At 39.2% G+C, this 16059-nt stretch overlaps 2 protein-coding genes across 2 annotated transcripts; one reads left to right on the top strand and one right to left on the bottom strand.

Moving 5' to 3' along the window:
- The first annotated feature begins 4759 nt into the window (after nucleotides 1–4759).
- On the top strand, nucleotides 4760–11753 carry LOC126677265 (uncharacterized). The gene is made up of 17 exons (XM_050371811.2): nucleotides 4760–5210; nucleotides 5305–5374; nucleotides 5459–6310; nucleotides 6397–6543; nucleotides 6667–6780; nucleotides 7560–7618; nucleotides 7936–8002; nucleotides 8332–8395; nucleotides 8507–8590; nucleotides 8738–9138; nucleotides 9278–9339; nucleotides 9531–9600; nucleotides 10181–10261; nucleotides 10380–10481; nucleotides 10721–10845; nucleotides 10975–11065; nucleotides 11305–11753. Exons 1-17 carry the CDS (start codon nucleotides 5164–5166, stop codon nucleotides 11380–11382), a joined length of 2514 nt encoding a protein of 837 aa, XP_050227768.1. The 5' UTR covers nucleotides 4760–5163; the 3' UTR covers nucleotides 11383–11753.
- On the bottom strand, nucleotides 11703–13947 carry LOC126677266 (probable serine/threonine-protein kinase PBL7). The gene is made up of 5 exons (XM_050371812.2): nucleotides 13646–13947; nucleotides 13289–13473; nucleotides 12938–13127; nucleotides 12459–12850; nucleotides 11703–12180 (listed from the first exon to the last, which is right to left on the bottom strand). The coding sequence occupies exons 1-5, from the start codon at nucleotides 13761–13763 to the stop codon at nucleotides 11902–11904; spliced, it is 1164 nt and encodes a 387-aa protein (XP_050227769.1). The 5' UTR covers nucleotides 13764–13947; the 3' UTR covers nucleotides 11703–11901.
- Nucleotides 13948–16059: the final 2112 nt, after the last annotated feature.

Genomic DNA, 16059 nt, shown 5'->3' with positions numbered 1-16059 from the left:
CTTAGATTTTACTACTATGTCATCCACATAAACCTCGACATTTTTGCCCAGTTGATCTTTAAAAACATGATTCATGAGTCTTTGATAGGTTGCTCCAGCATTTTTCAAACCAAAAGGCATCTTCTTGTAGCAATAGGTCCCCAGATCCGTTGTGAAAGCTGTTTTTTCTTCGTCATCTTTACTCATCGGGATCTGGTGATATCCCTGCGAAGCATCTAAGAAGGCATAGACCGCAAATCCGCACGTCGCGTCCACCAGTTGGTCAATGTTTGGCAGAGGAAAACTGTCCTTTGGGCAGGCATTGTTTAGATCAGTGAAATCTATACAAAGCCTCCATCTACCGTTGGACTTTTTGATCAAGACTACATTGGCCAGCCATTCAGGGTAGTCTACTTTCCTGATGAACCCGGCTTTCAAGAGCTTCTCCACTTCGTCTCGGATAGCAATCTGTTTCTCTAGAGAGAAAGTTCTTTTCTTTTGCTTGACAGGCTTGCATTTTGCATCCACGTTTAACTTGTGCGAGATGATCTTAGGGTCTACCCCCCCAATATCCTCTGGCTTGTTGGTAAACTCTTCCACATACTGTTTTATCCGAGCTATGATAGCTTCCCGGTGCTCGTCTGGCCAGTCTACGCCCAGCTTTACATACATCTCGGATCCCTCTGTAAGTTCAATCGTTTCTAAGTTTTCTCGGGGTTTCTGAGCTTTTTTCTCTCTGATGAGCAGCTCGGGTGTATCGATGTTCATCGTTTCCACCGTGCTGCCCATAGTGGCCATGTAACATTGCCTAGATAGGGTTTGGTTTCCCCTGATAGTTATGACCTCGTTTTTTACTGGGATTTTCATCATCAAGTAACGAATACTAGTCACTGCACCTGTGCTATACAACATGGGTCTACCAAGAATACCATTATAAGCAAGAGGCATGTCAACTATCATGAACAGTGAACGTACCTTCCGTGTTGGTTCCGCCAGGATTCCCTCTGTTCCGTCCTCCTGAGGTATTTCGATGCCGAGCTCTAAGTCTAGCTCGACCATGCCCTCTGGGGTGACCGGAGCTCCCCCCAGCCCCAGGAGAGGAATGTTCACAGGCTTGAGGTCAGTCTTGGATCCTCCCATTGTCAAAAAGACTGATAGAGTCAACAAGTTAACCGAGCTTCCATCGTCCACCAGCAATCGTTTTACCCATTTTGAACCAATGATGGCCGATACAATCAAAGCGTCTTCATGAGGAAAATCTACTCCTTTCGCATCCTCTGGCCCGAAAACAATGTTAGGCCATGGCGACCCGGTAGATACCGACATGACCATCTTTTGCTTTTTCTTTCTGCGTTTGCGACCATACTCGGATTCTGAGGTTCCTCCTGAGATAGTGTTGATTACTCCCGTGACTTGTGTTTTCTTTGATGGGGATTGGGCTTCCCTACTCCCCCCGGGCTCCGACCTGACCGAGTTGACCCTCGTATTTCCTCGGTCTTGGCCCTCCTTGGCCACAACAAAATGTTGTAATCGCCCCTGGCAGACTAATTTGTCTATCTCGCTTCGCAAACGTCCACATTCCTCCGTTTCGTGGCCATAACCATCATGAAAATCACAGAACTTGGATCGGTCTCCATCTTTCACTAGCCTTGGTGGATAACGAATCTCTTCGTTGTTGTGCTTGATCCAGGATAGAATCTGCTCCCTTGGCGTGTTAAGTGGCACGTATTGTCTCGGTACTCCTGCTCGATCCACATATCCTTCCGTTCCTCCTCCAATACTGAAACTTGGCTTAGGTCCAGGCCCCGTGCTTGGCGGACTGGTCTGAGCATTGAATGGCTTGTTACCTCTGTACCCCGAAGTCTCGTTCAGAGGTCGGTACCGATCTTGGTTACGGTTAGATCCCTGAGTGTTCTGTGTTTTACTGGGAACCGGGCTAGCCGTCCCATAAGACTTCCTCTGCCTTTCCTCGTCAAGATTGATATAATTCCAAGCCCTGTCCATCAACTCGGTGTAAGTGTCAACCGGGTTGGTGATCAGGCTGTCTCGGAAGACTTGCATGCTGGTGTTATCTTTCATAGCATCGATGGCGGTATCATCATTCAAATCTTCTATCATGATCGCCTCGGCATTGAACCGAGCAATGTAAGCTTTTAAACTTTCTCCCGGTTTTTGAAAGCACTTCTTCAAATCACTGGATCTTTTCTTTCGTTCGATGCTCGGGGCAAAATGAGTTTTGAAAGCCATAGCAAGCTCCCTGAAACTAGTAATAGAGCCCTCCTTGAGGTTCTGGTACCACTTTTGCGCCGCATCACTCAACGTCGAGGGGAACACTTTGCACACTGTGGCGTCCGAGACACTTTGAACTCCCATGGCAACCTGAAAGCAACTTAAATGAGTCATCGGGTCGGATTTACCGTTATATCTGTCAATGGGCGGATATTTAAACTTATCTGGAAATGGGTCATCCCATATAGCCTTTGACAAAGGGCTAGCAATGCCACAGGTAGTAAAAGGTCGAGACTCTGCCTTGTGCCCTTTGTGCCTATCCAGCTCGGCCTGGACCAGACGAGTAACCTCGTCATGCAAAGTTTTCTGATGCTGAGATGCTGCACCCGAGCTGTGAACACTCTCTGCCCCGTTTCTCCTGACCGGTGGGACTCCTGCCCTCGCGGTCCGCAGAGGATCTGCCTCCGGGTCTGGGTCTCCCCTCCCCAAACCAGCGTCACCGCGCTGTGTCCCCGGTGGTAGATTCTCGTCTTGCACCCCCTCCCTTCGAGGAGGAGGAGGATCATTCCGACCTTCGTCTCTCGGAAAAGGGCGATCATGCCGACCTTCGTCTCTCGGCAGAGGGCGATCATGCCGACCTTCGTCTCTCGGCAGAGGGCGATCATGCCGACCTTCGTCTCTCGGCAAATTAGTGTCACGATGATCTTCGCCTCTGGGTGCTTGATGCTCTGTGGGACCTCTAGGTCTGGGTCGTGGGTGATCGCTCCGACCTTCCTCTCTCGGAGGACGACCATCCTGAAACTCAGCAGCTTGGGGTGGGGGGGCCACGGGGGTGGCCGAGGGATTGTAACTTGGGTAATACTGGGACATGACTGCAAAGTGCATCTGCTGGGCCTGGTGCAGCTGGCGAGCCATGTATTCTAAATATTCTTGAGCTTGTAAGACCGCCGGAGGTATATCTTGCCCAGAAGTTGTTCCTGTTCCCGTAGCCACCAGTGTAGCGTCTACCGGGAAGTTGAGTTGAGTGGGAGACAAGGTATTGTGGAGGAAACTCTGAGGCACGGTGGTTCCTGGGGTTGATAAGTGGGTGTGACTTGCATCTGAAGCAAAAGGGTTCGCCCTTGGATAGTTTTCCAACCCATATAAAGGCACAAATCCAGCTCCACTGCCGGAGGCCCTGGATCCTCCCACCTGAGCATTCGCCGGAGGAGTTAAGCCAGTGATCACAGAGGTCCGACCACTAGCAGAGACTCCACCAACCAAGTTAGTATCGGTAACCGTAGTTCCCAGAGGATCTACCCTGTCCAAAACAGGATCATCAGCCATTGTTTCTTGTCAAGTTCTGATCAGCAACGTCAAGAGAACCAGAGTAGAACAGGGGAATACAAAACGGATTCCCACAGACGGCGCCAAGTGATAAATCACCAAACAGGATCCGAGCTATAACGACCTGCACACCACAAACAGACAGAGGTCAGAAAGAACTCCGGTGGGGGTCACCGGACGTTCACTCCGACGCTCAAGTAAGATTTGAGGTAAAGGAAGAAGAAGAAGAGAAAAGAGAGTGCTTAGAGTAGAGAAAAAGAAATTACCTAGGGTTTGTCCTTAAACCCTCTATTTATAGTTAGGGTTTAAGGACAAACCTGCCTTGCTGGCAGGCTGTGAGCCCAGTGGTCCCAAGAATCAGTTATGCTGACGTGGTAGAATATCCCTGCGGGTGGCACGGGTTGTTAGGTGTGTCAGAGGGAACATTCCTCACGTACCTGTCAGAAGATCTTCTGTGGTCCCAGGATCTGGTACACGAGTGAGCGCTCTCGGGCAGGACCTCGGAGCCCGGATATCTTGGGAGTCAAGTTATCATGGTTCCTGTATCTGAGAGCAGCTCAGAGCTCGGACCAGATGGTCCAGTCTTTCGGGCTCAGGAGCTCGGAGCTCGGCTTAGGTCTGAATTGGACATACTTCAGAGCTCGGGTACGATTCTTGGTCCGACCTTATCAGACATGATTGTCTCGGATGATGTTTGAATTCCCATCGATCCGGTGACCCCCCAAGTCATGCGTTCTATGATTTCAAGAAGGTCGGGAATTGTTACCAGGTCGGTAAAATGCTTGACTTAGCGATGTTCGTTCCTGGCGAGGTTGCTTCGCCCCTACTAGATGTGCTACGTTATCACTTAATATATTTTAAATTTCTAAATCATTTTTTGAATGAAAAAAGAGCGTGCACTGCATTTGCTGTGAAATCCGTGTGAGGCTGAAATTAAAAAGGAACCATATAAATAAAAATATGAAGGATGGTATATAGTGTAATTTCTTCGGAAATACTATAAGGTTCGAGTCTTAAACTTGTATAAAAAATTTAAAATCCGGTGGGCCCAGCCCCGTCCATGAAAAGGTCTGCATGTGACTGATTGGGATGATATTTTATCTTTAATGCCACGTCACAGTGTTAATCCAAAATAGACGGTAAAGAGTTTATTGCTTCCAAATCAAACAATGAGTTTTTTTTTTACTGGCCGAAATTTATATTTAGGGGATTTATAGACCGAGGTCCAAAAGTTGGGGACCGGGGTTGATTGTTAGCCACCGTTTCATCGTTGGTTGTCCAGTTTTTAGAGGCAAAAATGAATGTTAGAGAGTGGTACCTAGAAGAAAAATGTGATCGAAAATGGCGGAGATTAACTTTATTCTATACCACAAGCTGCATTCTCAGACTCATCCACGCGTCTGCCTCTGCTCAACTTTCTCCCATGTTTCCTTTGAACAATTCTCTCCCTCATTTTCTTTCCATGAAGAACAAAAACCATTTCTCTTCTTTTTTCTGATTGAACCACTGCGGAATTTAGTAAAAATTGTTGCGATTTTGAGCAAAACACACAAAACAATGGAATTTTTTGATGCAATAGGTTAGAATTGGACCGTATGGAATGAATGCAAGAGCTATGTGTCGTAAAGTATGTTGTTGTCGTTGTTGAGTAGGCGGTCTTTAGAGGTTGATTCCAGGCATGTTTCTTATTATCATTCCGACAATATTTTGTTTATGTTAAGGAGATTGATTTCTTTTTTGTTTCTAATTATTATTATTGTTTGTCTTCAGGGATTCCTATGGTTTTGCTTTGAGACCTCAGCACGCACAGAGATATAGAGAGTACGTTAACATCTACAAGGTCAATTCCATTTTTCCTTTTGTTCATGATAATTAACAGCTTCAAGTTGTGATTTCATACTTAGTTATATATTGATGTTAGCAGGAGGAAGAGGAGGAGAGATCAAAGAAATGGGGGGATTTCCTTGAACAACAAACAAATTCCGGAAAATTGTGCTCGTTTGAGGAGCAATTTAGTGAGAGTTTGCAGGCTGGAACTTCTGAATCGGAAGGCGAGACCATTCTGCAAAGTGCTCAAGCTGAGGATGATTCAAGTGCTAAGAAGTCTGATTCTGATGGTTCAAAAGAATCTGATCCTTGGAAGGAGGTGCGATTTTCAGAGGAACCAGAGGTGCAATTTTCAGAGAAAGACCATAAGGAGGTGCATCCTTTAGAAGAACTCGGAAAAGAGGTACAGCATTCTAAAAATTCCCAAAAGGAAGACCAAATCTTAGAGGTAGCTAAACAGGAAAGACAGAATTCACAAGAACCAGAAACCGAGTTGCAACATTTAAAAGAGCTAGAAAATGAGGTGGGGCATTCAGAAGAACTAGAAAACAAAGAGCAGCTTTCAGAAGAACCTAAAAAGAATGAACATCTTTTAAAATCAACTAAGGCAGGTAAGGTTCAAACATGGTCTGAGACTAGACTATCCCTCCATGCCATTGAGAGTTTGATGAGTTCACGTGTTAAGGAGGTAAAAAATACAAAAGACAGACAAATCACTGCAAGCCAAGATCATCTTCTCTCAACAACTGAGGCAGGACTTGTTAGAGGAGAAACCGAGGTGGATGCTGAGGAGGAGGTTTGTTTTAAGGATGCCTTAGATGAAAATGTCAAAACATCCCCAGAAAACACTTATGCAGATGATAATACTTCACCAAAACCATTATTTCACTGTAAAGAAGAACTTGAGTTCCTTGTTCATGGGGGAGTTCCAAAGGATCTTAGAGGAGAGGTAAAGTAGACACAATTGGATTCAATAATGTTCTTTTAGCGCTAATATTTGAAAAGAGTGAGCGTGTTAAATTTTTCCCATAATAGGTATGGCAAGCATTTGTTGGGATAAAGGTCCGCCGTGTTGAAAGATATTATGAGGACTTGGTTGCTGAAGAAACTAATGATGATGAAAGCAAGGACCATAGTAGCTCAACTGGTGCACCAAAGAAATGGAAAAGGCAGATTGAGAAGGTCATTAGATGCATGCGCCTTGGACTTTATCGTTCAATCTTTTAAATTTGTAGGTGCTACTTCTTTTGTCTGGGATTGAAATTCAGGTTTCTCCCTAGAATGATCTTTATGTTTATATTGCAGGATATACCGCGAACTTTTCCAGGTCATCCTGCTTTGGATGAGCACGGCAGGGAGTCGTTGAGGCGTTTACTTTTAGCATATGCACGGCATAACCCCTCTGTTGGGTATTGTCAGGTAGTTGAAGTCTGAACCATCTTCTTGCGTGCATTTTAGCTTAACCCTTATGTGGTCAGTCTAATCTGTTCATTTTGGAAAGTTTGTTTACACATTGTTCTTACGAAGATAAAGATTTTGAACCACTAAAATAGAAAAACTATAGACTTCCCTTGCTTTAGAAACATTTTTATGTTGATTGTCCTCCTCTATCTCCTCTCATGCTTTCTCATTTTCAGTACCACTAGTTTTGTTCTATATCTCTTGTTCAAATAAAGCATGTAAACTGCAAGCAAAAATTCACAACTTTGCCAAGGTTCTGACGCTGATGCTATGCTAAAATTCAGATTGCTCTTGATAGTCAACCATAAATTGCAGTTACCTAAAATGCAAGGCATCAAACCTCACAAATGCTATTGCTGGCTTTTGATTGCTGAGGCGTGACCTTGTTGAACCTTTTCATTCCACCTACTTAGTGGACTGTTATACGTCAATTTTCCAGGCTTTTATTGGAATATTTGGAGAATTAGACTGTAACCATGGACATATTTAATTTCTGAGCTTCACAAACCAAAAAAGATAATCATTTTTTAGTCTGTTACAGTTATAAACATGATTTTCCAGGTATTGGCATAATTTAGGTTTATAAGTCATCATGTTGGGTTGCATGCCAGTCATAAGTGTTGCAGAGCTTCGTTGTTTCCTACTATGTTGTTCTTTTATTAACATCAATAAAGACATGATTGACAAATATCTGTTTTGATCATATCTGTATTTACTTTACTACGAACATAATGCAGGCAATGAATTTCTTTGCTGGACTATTGCTACTTTTGATGCCAGAGGAAAATGCATTTTGGTATGTTTCTGAAGTTCACTTCTTTTGTTCATCATTTTAGACAAAGATATGTTGAAAAGGAATTTAGTAGAAGTCATTGCATGAAGTGTATGAATGTGCATTTATCGTATCTATAGCATAAGTTATATTGTTGTTTTTCACTATGCAACACAACAAAATTTCATTTATTTTCTTGATACATACAAATGGATTTTAAGATTACTGGATTATCTGGTTATTGCCCTCTATAAATGAGTGCACCATACGTCAGTTTATATACATATACCTTACATCTGGAGAAGCTTGATGGACCAGCATGTTTTATTTTAATTCCGCAGGACTTTAGTGGGAATAATTGATGATTATTTTGATGGATACTATACAGAAGAGATGATAGAATCGCAGGTGCGAGTCATTCCATATTAAAAGTACTCCTTTTGGGCTTACGGCGTACATTTATTCATTTAGATTATGATATATTAATTGTTTAAGAAGAGCTGTTAGTTACTTTTTATCTTCATTAAACAAGTTACTTTGTGTTGTCAGGTAGATCAACTAGTTTTTGAAGAGTTGATGCGAGAAAGATTTCCTAAACTGGGTTGGTCTATGTTCAACACTAGTTGAAATTTGCAGTCTAGTCTATTGTCATTTTATCACAATAATATATGCGGATAGTTTTTCATACCATTCATGCCTCTTGTGCAGTTAATCATCTAGATTACTTGGGAGTGCAGGTGGCATGGATCTCTGGACCTTGGTTCCTTTCCATCTTTGTCAATATGATTCCTTGGGAAAGTGGTGAGGTTATTCGGTTTCTATGGAAATTACATTGAGTTTTCCATTTATGCATGTTTCCTTAATTTGAATTTTTACATATTGACTTTGAACCGCAATGTTTCTCCTTCTCAGTTCTTCGAATATGGGATGTTCTTCTATTTGAAGGAAACCGTGTAATGTTGTTTCGAACTGCACTTGCATTAATGGAATTATATGGTAATGGTTAGGATATGTTATGCAATATGTGCATTTTTCTTTTCTGTTTTAGTTTTGATTCAATTTTCTGTGCAAACTGAATGAAACTTGTCTAGATGCTTAGGGAATTTAGAGCAACTAAATCCCATGTCAATCAATTTCTTGTAGGTCCAGCCTTAGTGACAACTAAAGATGCAGGGGATGCTATTACTTTGTTGCAATCCCTTTCTGGGTCAACATTTGATAGCAGTCAGCTGGTTTTTACTGCTTGCATGGGTTTTATGGCTGTGAATGAAGCTAGATTACTGGAGTTGAGGGAAAAGCATAGACCAGCAGTACTACTAGTAGTCGAGGAAAGATCCAAGAAAGGTCGAGTTTGGAAGGATTCAAAGGGCCTTGCATCGAAGCTGTACAGTTTCAAGCATGATCCTGAGTCACTGAAAGAAGAAGAAAAGATTTGTAAAGGTGAAGAATCTAAACCGGAGCATCCATCTTCTCACCTAGATGCTTTACTTGGTAGCCTTACTGTTGATACTGAAGTAGATTCACTACCCGACCTTCAGGAGCAGGTGCGTTTCTCTTTTTTGTTTTTGCAGCTCAAATCTCGAAGAAACATTCAGTTGATGCAAACTTACATTTTTCTTCTTGTTATTTGGAAAGTTTTAAAATATATTGTTTGACTTTCAGCTATTAACAGCTTGCTTGCAGGTGGTCTGGATGAAGGTTGAACTTTGTAGGTTGTTAGAAGAGAAAAGATCTGCTATTCTTAGGTTAGTACTTACTGCAGTCTTTGTTTTCCACAGCTTTGTAGGATGTAGTTGTTATATTAAGCTTACATTATGGAGAAGAAATACAAACATCTTAGGGGCCAATACTATGCTGTCAGATTCCCTTTTTCTATCTTTAAAATATATTAACGAAATATCTCACTGTATTTTGTGTTATTCTTGTCTTCTTGTAGAGCTGAGGAGCTGGAGACAGCGTTCATGGAGTTAGTTAAAGCAGATAACCGAAGGCAGCTGAGTGCAAAGGTAAATTCAGAGTTGATTTGGATGACCATTATTGCTTCTTTCTACCCACATATTTAAAAAATGTACATACAAAAAGGAAATGCATAGTCCTTTTCTCCAGTTCTCTTCTGCAAGGTAGTTGGATCAGTTATATAGATAACATAGCCTAATCAATTCTGATGCTCTGCGTAAGTCTTGTCCATCCATCAGTCAAATGTCTTATTTGAAAGTAGTTCCTGTGAACAATTAGGTTTTGTCAGCACCTTTCCTTTTTGAATCTGAATTATAATCCTTTACGGTATGTGTTGGCGGATAACAAATATTTCTGCAATCTTGTTCTTAATGTTTTTGCATTTAAATTTTATTCATTGAAACCTTGTATTTAGCGTCCACCAATAATCGGCATACACCTACTCAGGAAACCTTCTGTGAAATTAATTGATATAAACAGTAAAAAACAAAAGGATTATCCAAAAAAGACCAGCATACAGATGATTTTATCTATTTCTCAAACTGAGCCGGCTGATTCACTAAGTATAACATCCTTATCCTCTGTCATTTGAGCTTCTTAGACTTAACTTGCTTAAGGTTCCTTCTGTAGATTGAGCAACTGGAGCAAGATGTAACTGATCTTCAGCAAGCTCTTTCTGACAAGAGAGAACAGGAAGCTGCGATGCTTCAGGTTTATTTTTTTATATTATCTGTGATGTTCATTTACTCAATTTTAGGGAGTAAATATTGTCTCAAATGTGTGTTTGTTGAAAAACTATTGGCACGCATGCTACTTACTCATGTTGTAGGTCCTGATGCGGGTAGAGCAAGAACAAAGGATAACTGAAGAAGCTCGTTTGCGTGCCGAGCAAGAGGCAGCTGCTCAGAGACATGAAGTAGCTCAACTTCAGGTTTTATCGCAACTTTTTTTTAGTTTTATTGTTTCAGTTGTGCAATTTAGGAAGATGCAAAGCCTATCTAATTATTGTATGTTTTTGAAGCCGGAATATGATTACACGTTTTTTTTTAATTAGAAATTTACAGAGAGATGAGTGTTGTGTAGTGTTCATCCCTAGAACATAGGGTTATCTTTCATGTTTCAAAAACACCACAATTATCTGTCTTCATAGTACTACTATATTTTTTGCAGCAAAAGTATGAGAATGCCATGGCTTCAGTCACTCAGATCGAGAAAAGGGCGGTTATGGCAGAGTCAATGTTGGAGGCTACATTGCAGTATGAGTCTGGCCAAAATAAAGCACAATCTTCTCCTCTGTATGTTACTAAGACCATCACTATTTTCACCGAGTTGCACTTTAACACGTTTTCTTTCTTCAGAAACAGCTCATGTGGAAACTTTTTATATGTTATATCTAAAGTGCCGATGTTCTTATACTTCCACAGGCCAGGTCGTACTCAAAGTGCCTCCTCAGAGAGCCCAGGAAGAAGGATGGGTCTATTGAAATTTGGCCTTGGTTGGCGTGACAAAAACAAGGCAAGCGTTCTTTTAGTAATTCAGTGTTATTTTACAAGGACGGAAGTTGTTGAACTGATTATAGTATGTCTTAACAATTATTATTTGCACCCTATAGAAATGAAAAAGTTGGATTCTTTCCTTTCATTTGGTAGCAAACTCAATAGTCCATTTTGTTGGCTGTTTATAGGATTATTGAGTAGAAAGTTGGATTATGTCCTGTGATTGTTTTGAGATTGAAAATGAATCGCATTTGACAGGCCAAATCTAATGAGGAGCCTGGTGACAGTATTGAAGGAAAAGAACCAAACAGTTTGCAGAAAGAAAGTGGAGACTAAGAAAGACTCCATATGAGGCATTTCTAGCAGTTGGCATATAATCCTGCCTAAGGACACAACTGAGTTAATTAGGCATACACTGACAGTAGAAGTAAGAAAGCTGCATCAACTTGTTTTGTTTTTGCCTCTCTCGTTAGCGGTTTTTGCTTGCGAGTGTTGGTTTGCCTTTTCTCGAGGCTTTTTTATTACATTTTCATTCATAAAAAAAAAAACTTGTTCATCTCTTCACTGTAATTAAATTAGTTGTTTAAATGTAAATTACTGCCACATTTTTCTCATAACATAGTTATATCTTTTCTTTTGGATACAACTTGAAAACATTTACCAGACAAATGCTATATCTATTAAACATCCATAGATGTCATTTTGCAGTGTGGTTACAAGAAAAAACTTAAATTTTTCAGAACTATACAAATACTGGCATGAGAGAGCCAAAGCACGACACTATATGACCATGTATAGCTATACTGTCAGGAGTAAAGGAAAAATACTGATTCTCTCTATGCCAACCTCTCAGATTCAGCTACTACCGAGCTTTGTTTCTTTCTTTGTTTTAGGAGTGCCAGGCGCCAAGCGAGGTGTATAAACTGTTTGTGAATCGGACTCGTACTTTTGTGCAGCAAGGTAAGTCAAAGCTGTGACAACATCAGCTATGACTGGTCTCATATCAGGCTGCTCCTGGACACACATGGCTGCAATAGCAAGAGCCTGGAACAAACCCCTCTGAGGATACTGACCTTGAAGCGCCGGGTCAGCCATCATCGAAAATTTCTTTCGGTCCTTTAACAAGGGCCTTGCCTGCAATCAAACTCGATATCACATTACTATAACACAACAGCAAAGAAATTTCGTTTTTCTTTCTTTTCCCCTTTCACATACTTCTCAATAGGGAGGACTATAAAATGAGAAAAGGATGATTATGCAATTATAATCTATATTGAACTCCATGTAAGATAATTAAAAACGTTTTAAAATTTGCATATGCAAGTATTGCATTGAAAATAAATCAAGCTTCACTTGCAAACACTGATTACTACCGCAAATCATAAAGCTCATTAGAGTCATCAGTCTCTTACCCAAGCAACGAGATTCTGTTCAGCTGTAACTTTTGAATTGTCAATTGCCCTCCGCCCGGTGATGATTTCTAGAAGAACAACCCCAAAGCTATAAACATCAGATTTGAGAGTTAGCTGACCTGTCCTAGCATACTCTGGAGCACAGTATCCGAAGGTGCCCATGACCCTAGTTGAAACGTGGGTATTATCTCCGACAGGCCCAAGTTTAGCCAAGCCAAAATCAGATAGCTTAGGGTGATATCCCTGACTGAGCAAAATGTTGGAGCACTTTAAATCTCGGTATATGACTGGGGGATTAGCTTTGTCATGCAAGTATTCCAACCCTTTTGCTGCCCCAGCTGCTATTTTCATTCGTGTGTTCCAATCAAGTCGTTTCGTACCAGGGGAAATGTCTGCCAAAGCAACACTGATTATTATTGAAGAAAACAAATAGGAAAACATAACAGAACACATACAGTTATTGAAATATGTACACATACCATATAAATGATCTTCCAAAGACCCTAAGGCCATGTATTCATAAACCAAAAGCCGTTGATCTCCATCGGCACAATAGCCGATTAGATTAACCAGGTTAGAGTGGTGAAGCAGACTCAACATCAACACTTCAACTAGAAACTCCCTGTTCCCTTGCAGACCATTACGATTAAGTTGCTTGATAGCAACAACCTGCACGAGAGACGACGATGTACAATTTGATAAGAAAAGAAATGATGATTAACAAGGCATAAGTATTAACAAGCAAATGACAATTCATTCAATACACAAGCTAATTGCAGCTTAAGTCCTGCTATGCGGGGAAAAAAAATGGCGTCACCAACTGAACCAACCTGATTAACGCTTTCTAAGTATCCTTTATACACTCTTCCGAATCCCCCCTCACCCAGAAAACATTCTGCTCTGAAGTTTTTAGCCGCAGCTCTCAGTTCACAGAATGTAAACGTTTGTGCAATAATATTATCAGACCCTCCAGGGTTAAGAGCCTTCTTAGTGGAAGAATTTACCTTTGATTGCTCTGCACATACAATATGAAGTAATCAAAGCAACATCTTGGATAATGAAGCAAATTCTCAAAGAAATTTATGATGACACAACTGAATCAATGATGATGAGTAGTAGTCAACCAAGCAACTAAGACTCAAATAAAAATTAATTTTTCAGAAAACCCAGAACAAAAAAATGAAAACCTGAGGTGGGTTTGGTGTGATCAAGAGACTTGTGGTTGATTTTGTTCTTGTTCTTGTTCTTGGTGGTGGTGGTGGAGTTGGAGACTTTTGAGATTCCTGAACAGGGATTCCATCCCATCCCTTTCTCAAATTGTTTGCTTTATGATTCTATTAATTGTCTTTCTTTTTGTTTAGACTGCTTCAAAATGAGTATGAATTCAACAAGAAATTAAGGAATTGCAGGATTGGTTAGTGATCATAATTACAAATTAACAAAAAAAGGCGATTAATCAAACACATTTTTTCTTAGTTTGTACAGTCTTCTTTTGGTAATCTTCATTATTAGTTTCCCGTTTCTTTCTTTTTCAAATTTGTGATTGGTTGAAACGGTCTTCTTTGGGCCACTTCGCATGGACGGTGTCGTTCTGTATAATGATTCATTTTCGCCACGTAGTATTATTTTGGAAGTTATTAAAATTCTATTATATGACCTGACCTTTCGTAATCTAAATAACAAAAATATTACGTTTTGACACGTAGCTTCAAATTTATTTTTTCCTTCGCATTATGACTAAAAAAATTATATTATAAGAAACAGTTAGATTTTAAATAATACTATTTTTCTTTTGAGGAATAATTATTTAAGTGCAAAATATATGGTATATTGGAAGTATTTTACACTTAAATAATTCTATTGATTTAAGTGTAAAATACTTCCAATATACCATATGTCATTTATGAAAGGCGTGGGGTGGGCAGAAATCGAATAAGAATGAAATCGAATTGAAGTTTATTACTTAGTTCGGTTATTGGGTGAAAATGATCTGATTCAATAAATCATTTAGAGAACTTCGGAGTTTCGTTATTGGTTCGGTTAGGGGATCCGTAAAAGCAACAAAATTGAACTTTTTAAAATTAAAAAGGATTTTTTTGACTTTATATTTAAATTTCAGGACTTTTTTTGCTAATTGACCTAAAATTTTAAAAAAATTATTTGATTTTGTATATAAGTTCAAACCGAATTAAAAACCAAAACTGAACTGAACCGACCAAAAAGTTTGGTCTAAAAGAATTTCAGCGTTTACTTAAAAAATTATTGTTCAGTTGACCATTTAAAAAAATTTGGGACAGTTGGTTTAGATTGATCCGGAATCAAACCGACCGATGCTCAGCCCTAAGAGTGGTGCAAATATAATTTCTTTTAAAATTTTGATCATAGAAAGAAAAAAATCAATTGAAAGAGTTCCATATACTTTTTTATCTGGTCCCAAAAAGTTTGGTCCAAAAGAATTTCAGCGTTTACTTAAAAAATTATTGTTTAGTTGACCATTTAAAAAAATTTGGGACAGTTGGTTTAGATTGATCCGGAATCAAACCGACCGATGCTCAGCCCTAGGAGTGGTGCAAATATAATTTCTTTTAAAATTTTGATCATAGAAAGAAAAAAATCAATTGAAAGAGTTCCATATACTTTTTTATCTGGTCCCTAATCAAAATTCATTATCTATTTAATTCTTATAAAATTATTTATCAGATGCAAAAGTATTTTTTTTGTTTGACAGAAATGAAGTGTGGTAAATATAAATCAGATTTGACTGTTCATACTCCATGCGGCAAATTTAGTTTCTTTTTCTTCAGATTATATACCAGCGGCATAATCTTTTTTCTTTCTTTTTTAGTTGTTGCTTGAAGATAAATTGTTAATATTAAGATTTTTTTGTGTTTATAAATATTAGACCTAATCATCTAAAAATACCTTAATTTTTTGAATTCTTTCGATCGTATTCCAAAATTTTGTAATCGTCAATTTTAATTGTACCCATTTTTCAAATTGGCATTGTTTGGCACATATTCTAAATATGCTCATTTTTTATTTTTCAAAACTGAATCGAATTGAATTAGATTACATGCCAAACAAGGACATATTTGAGCTGAAAAATATTTACCATTCAAAAAGAGAAAAAACGGAGTCTTTGTCTAAAGAAATGTATTGAAAAAGGGCCTGTCGTGAGCTCGTGCCGTAAGGTGTTGGGTTAGGTCCCGCAACGAGCGTTTTCATTCAAATTTGAACAAATATATATAACTGAAACTGAAAATTAAAAATTAGGATAAAATTAACAATTTTAAAAAATTTAATATAATTAAAAGTGGTGTATTTTTAGATGATTAAGCCTAAATATTAAGACTTATAAGATCATTTTATTAAGCTCTTAATGAAAAATTTAGCATTATAAATTGAATTACGTATTCAATGAAGTGATTTAATAAAAAAATACAATTATAAGAATTATTTTAAAATTCTAATTAAATTAACACTAAAAAATTGGGAGGGAGTACTGTTCTAGATAAGAGGCTTATTAAAGAAAGGAAACATCATTTAATATTTCTCTTACAAGGCAAAATTTAAGTTTTTTCTATTGTTTTTCATAAAAGAT

The sequence above is a fragment of the Mercurialis annua genome, linkage group LG4, assembly GCF_937616625.2.
Source record: "Mercurialis annua linkage group LG4, ddMerAnnu1.2, whole genome shotgun sequence".
In the NCBI taxonomy this organism is placed as follows: Eukaryota; Viridiplantae; Streptophyta; class Magnoliopsida; order Malpighiales; family Euphorbiaceae; genus Mercurialis; species Mercurialis annua.
Note: the sequence above shows the minus strand (reverse complement) of the source record. Positions and strands in the feature narration are given on the sequence as shown.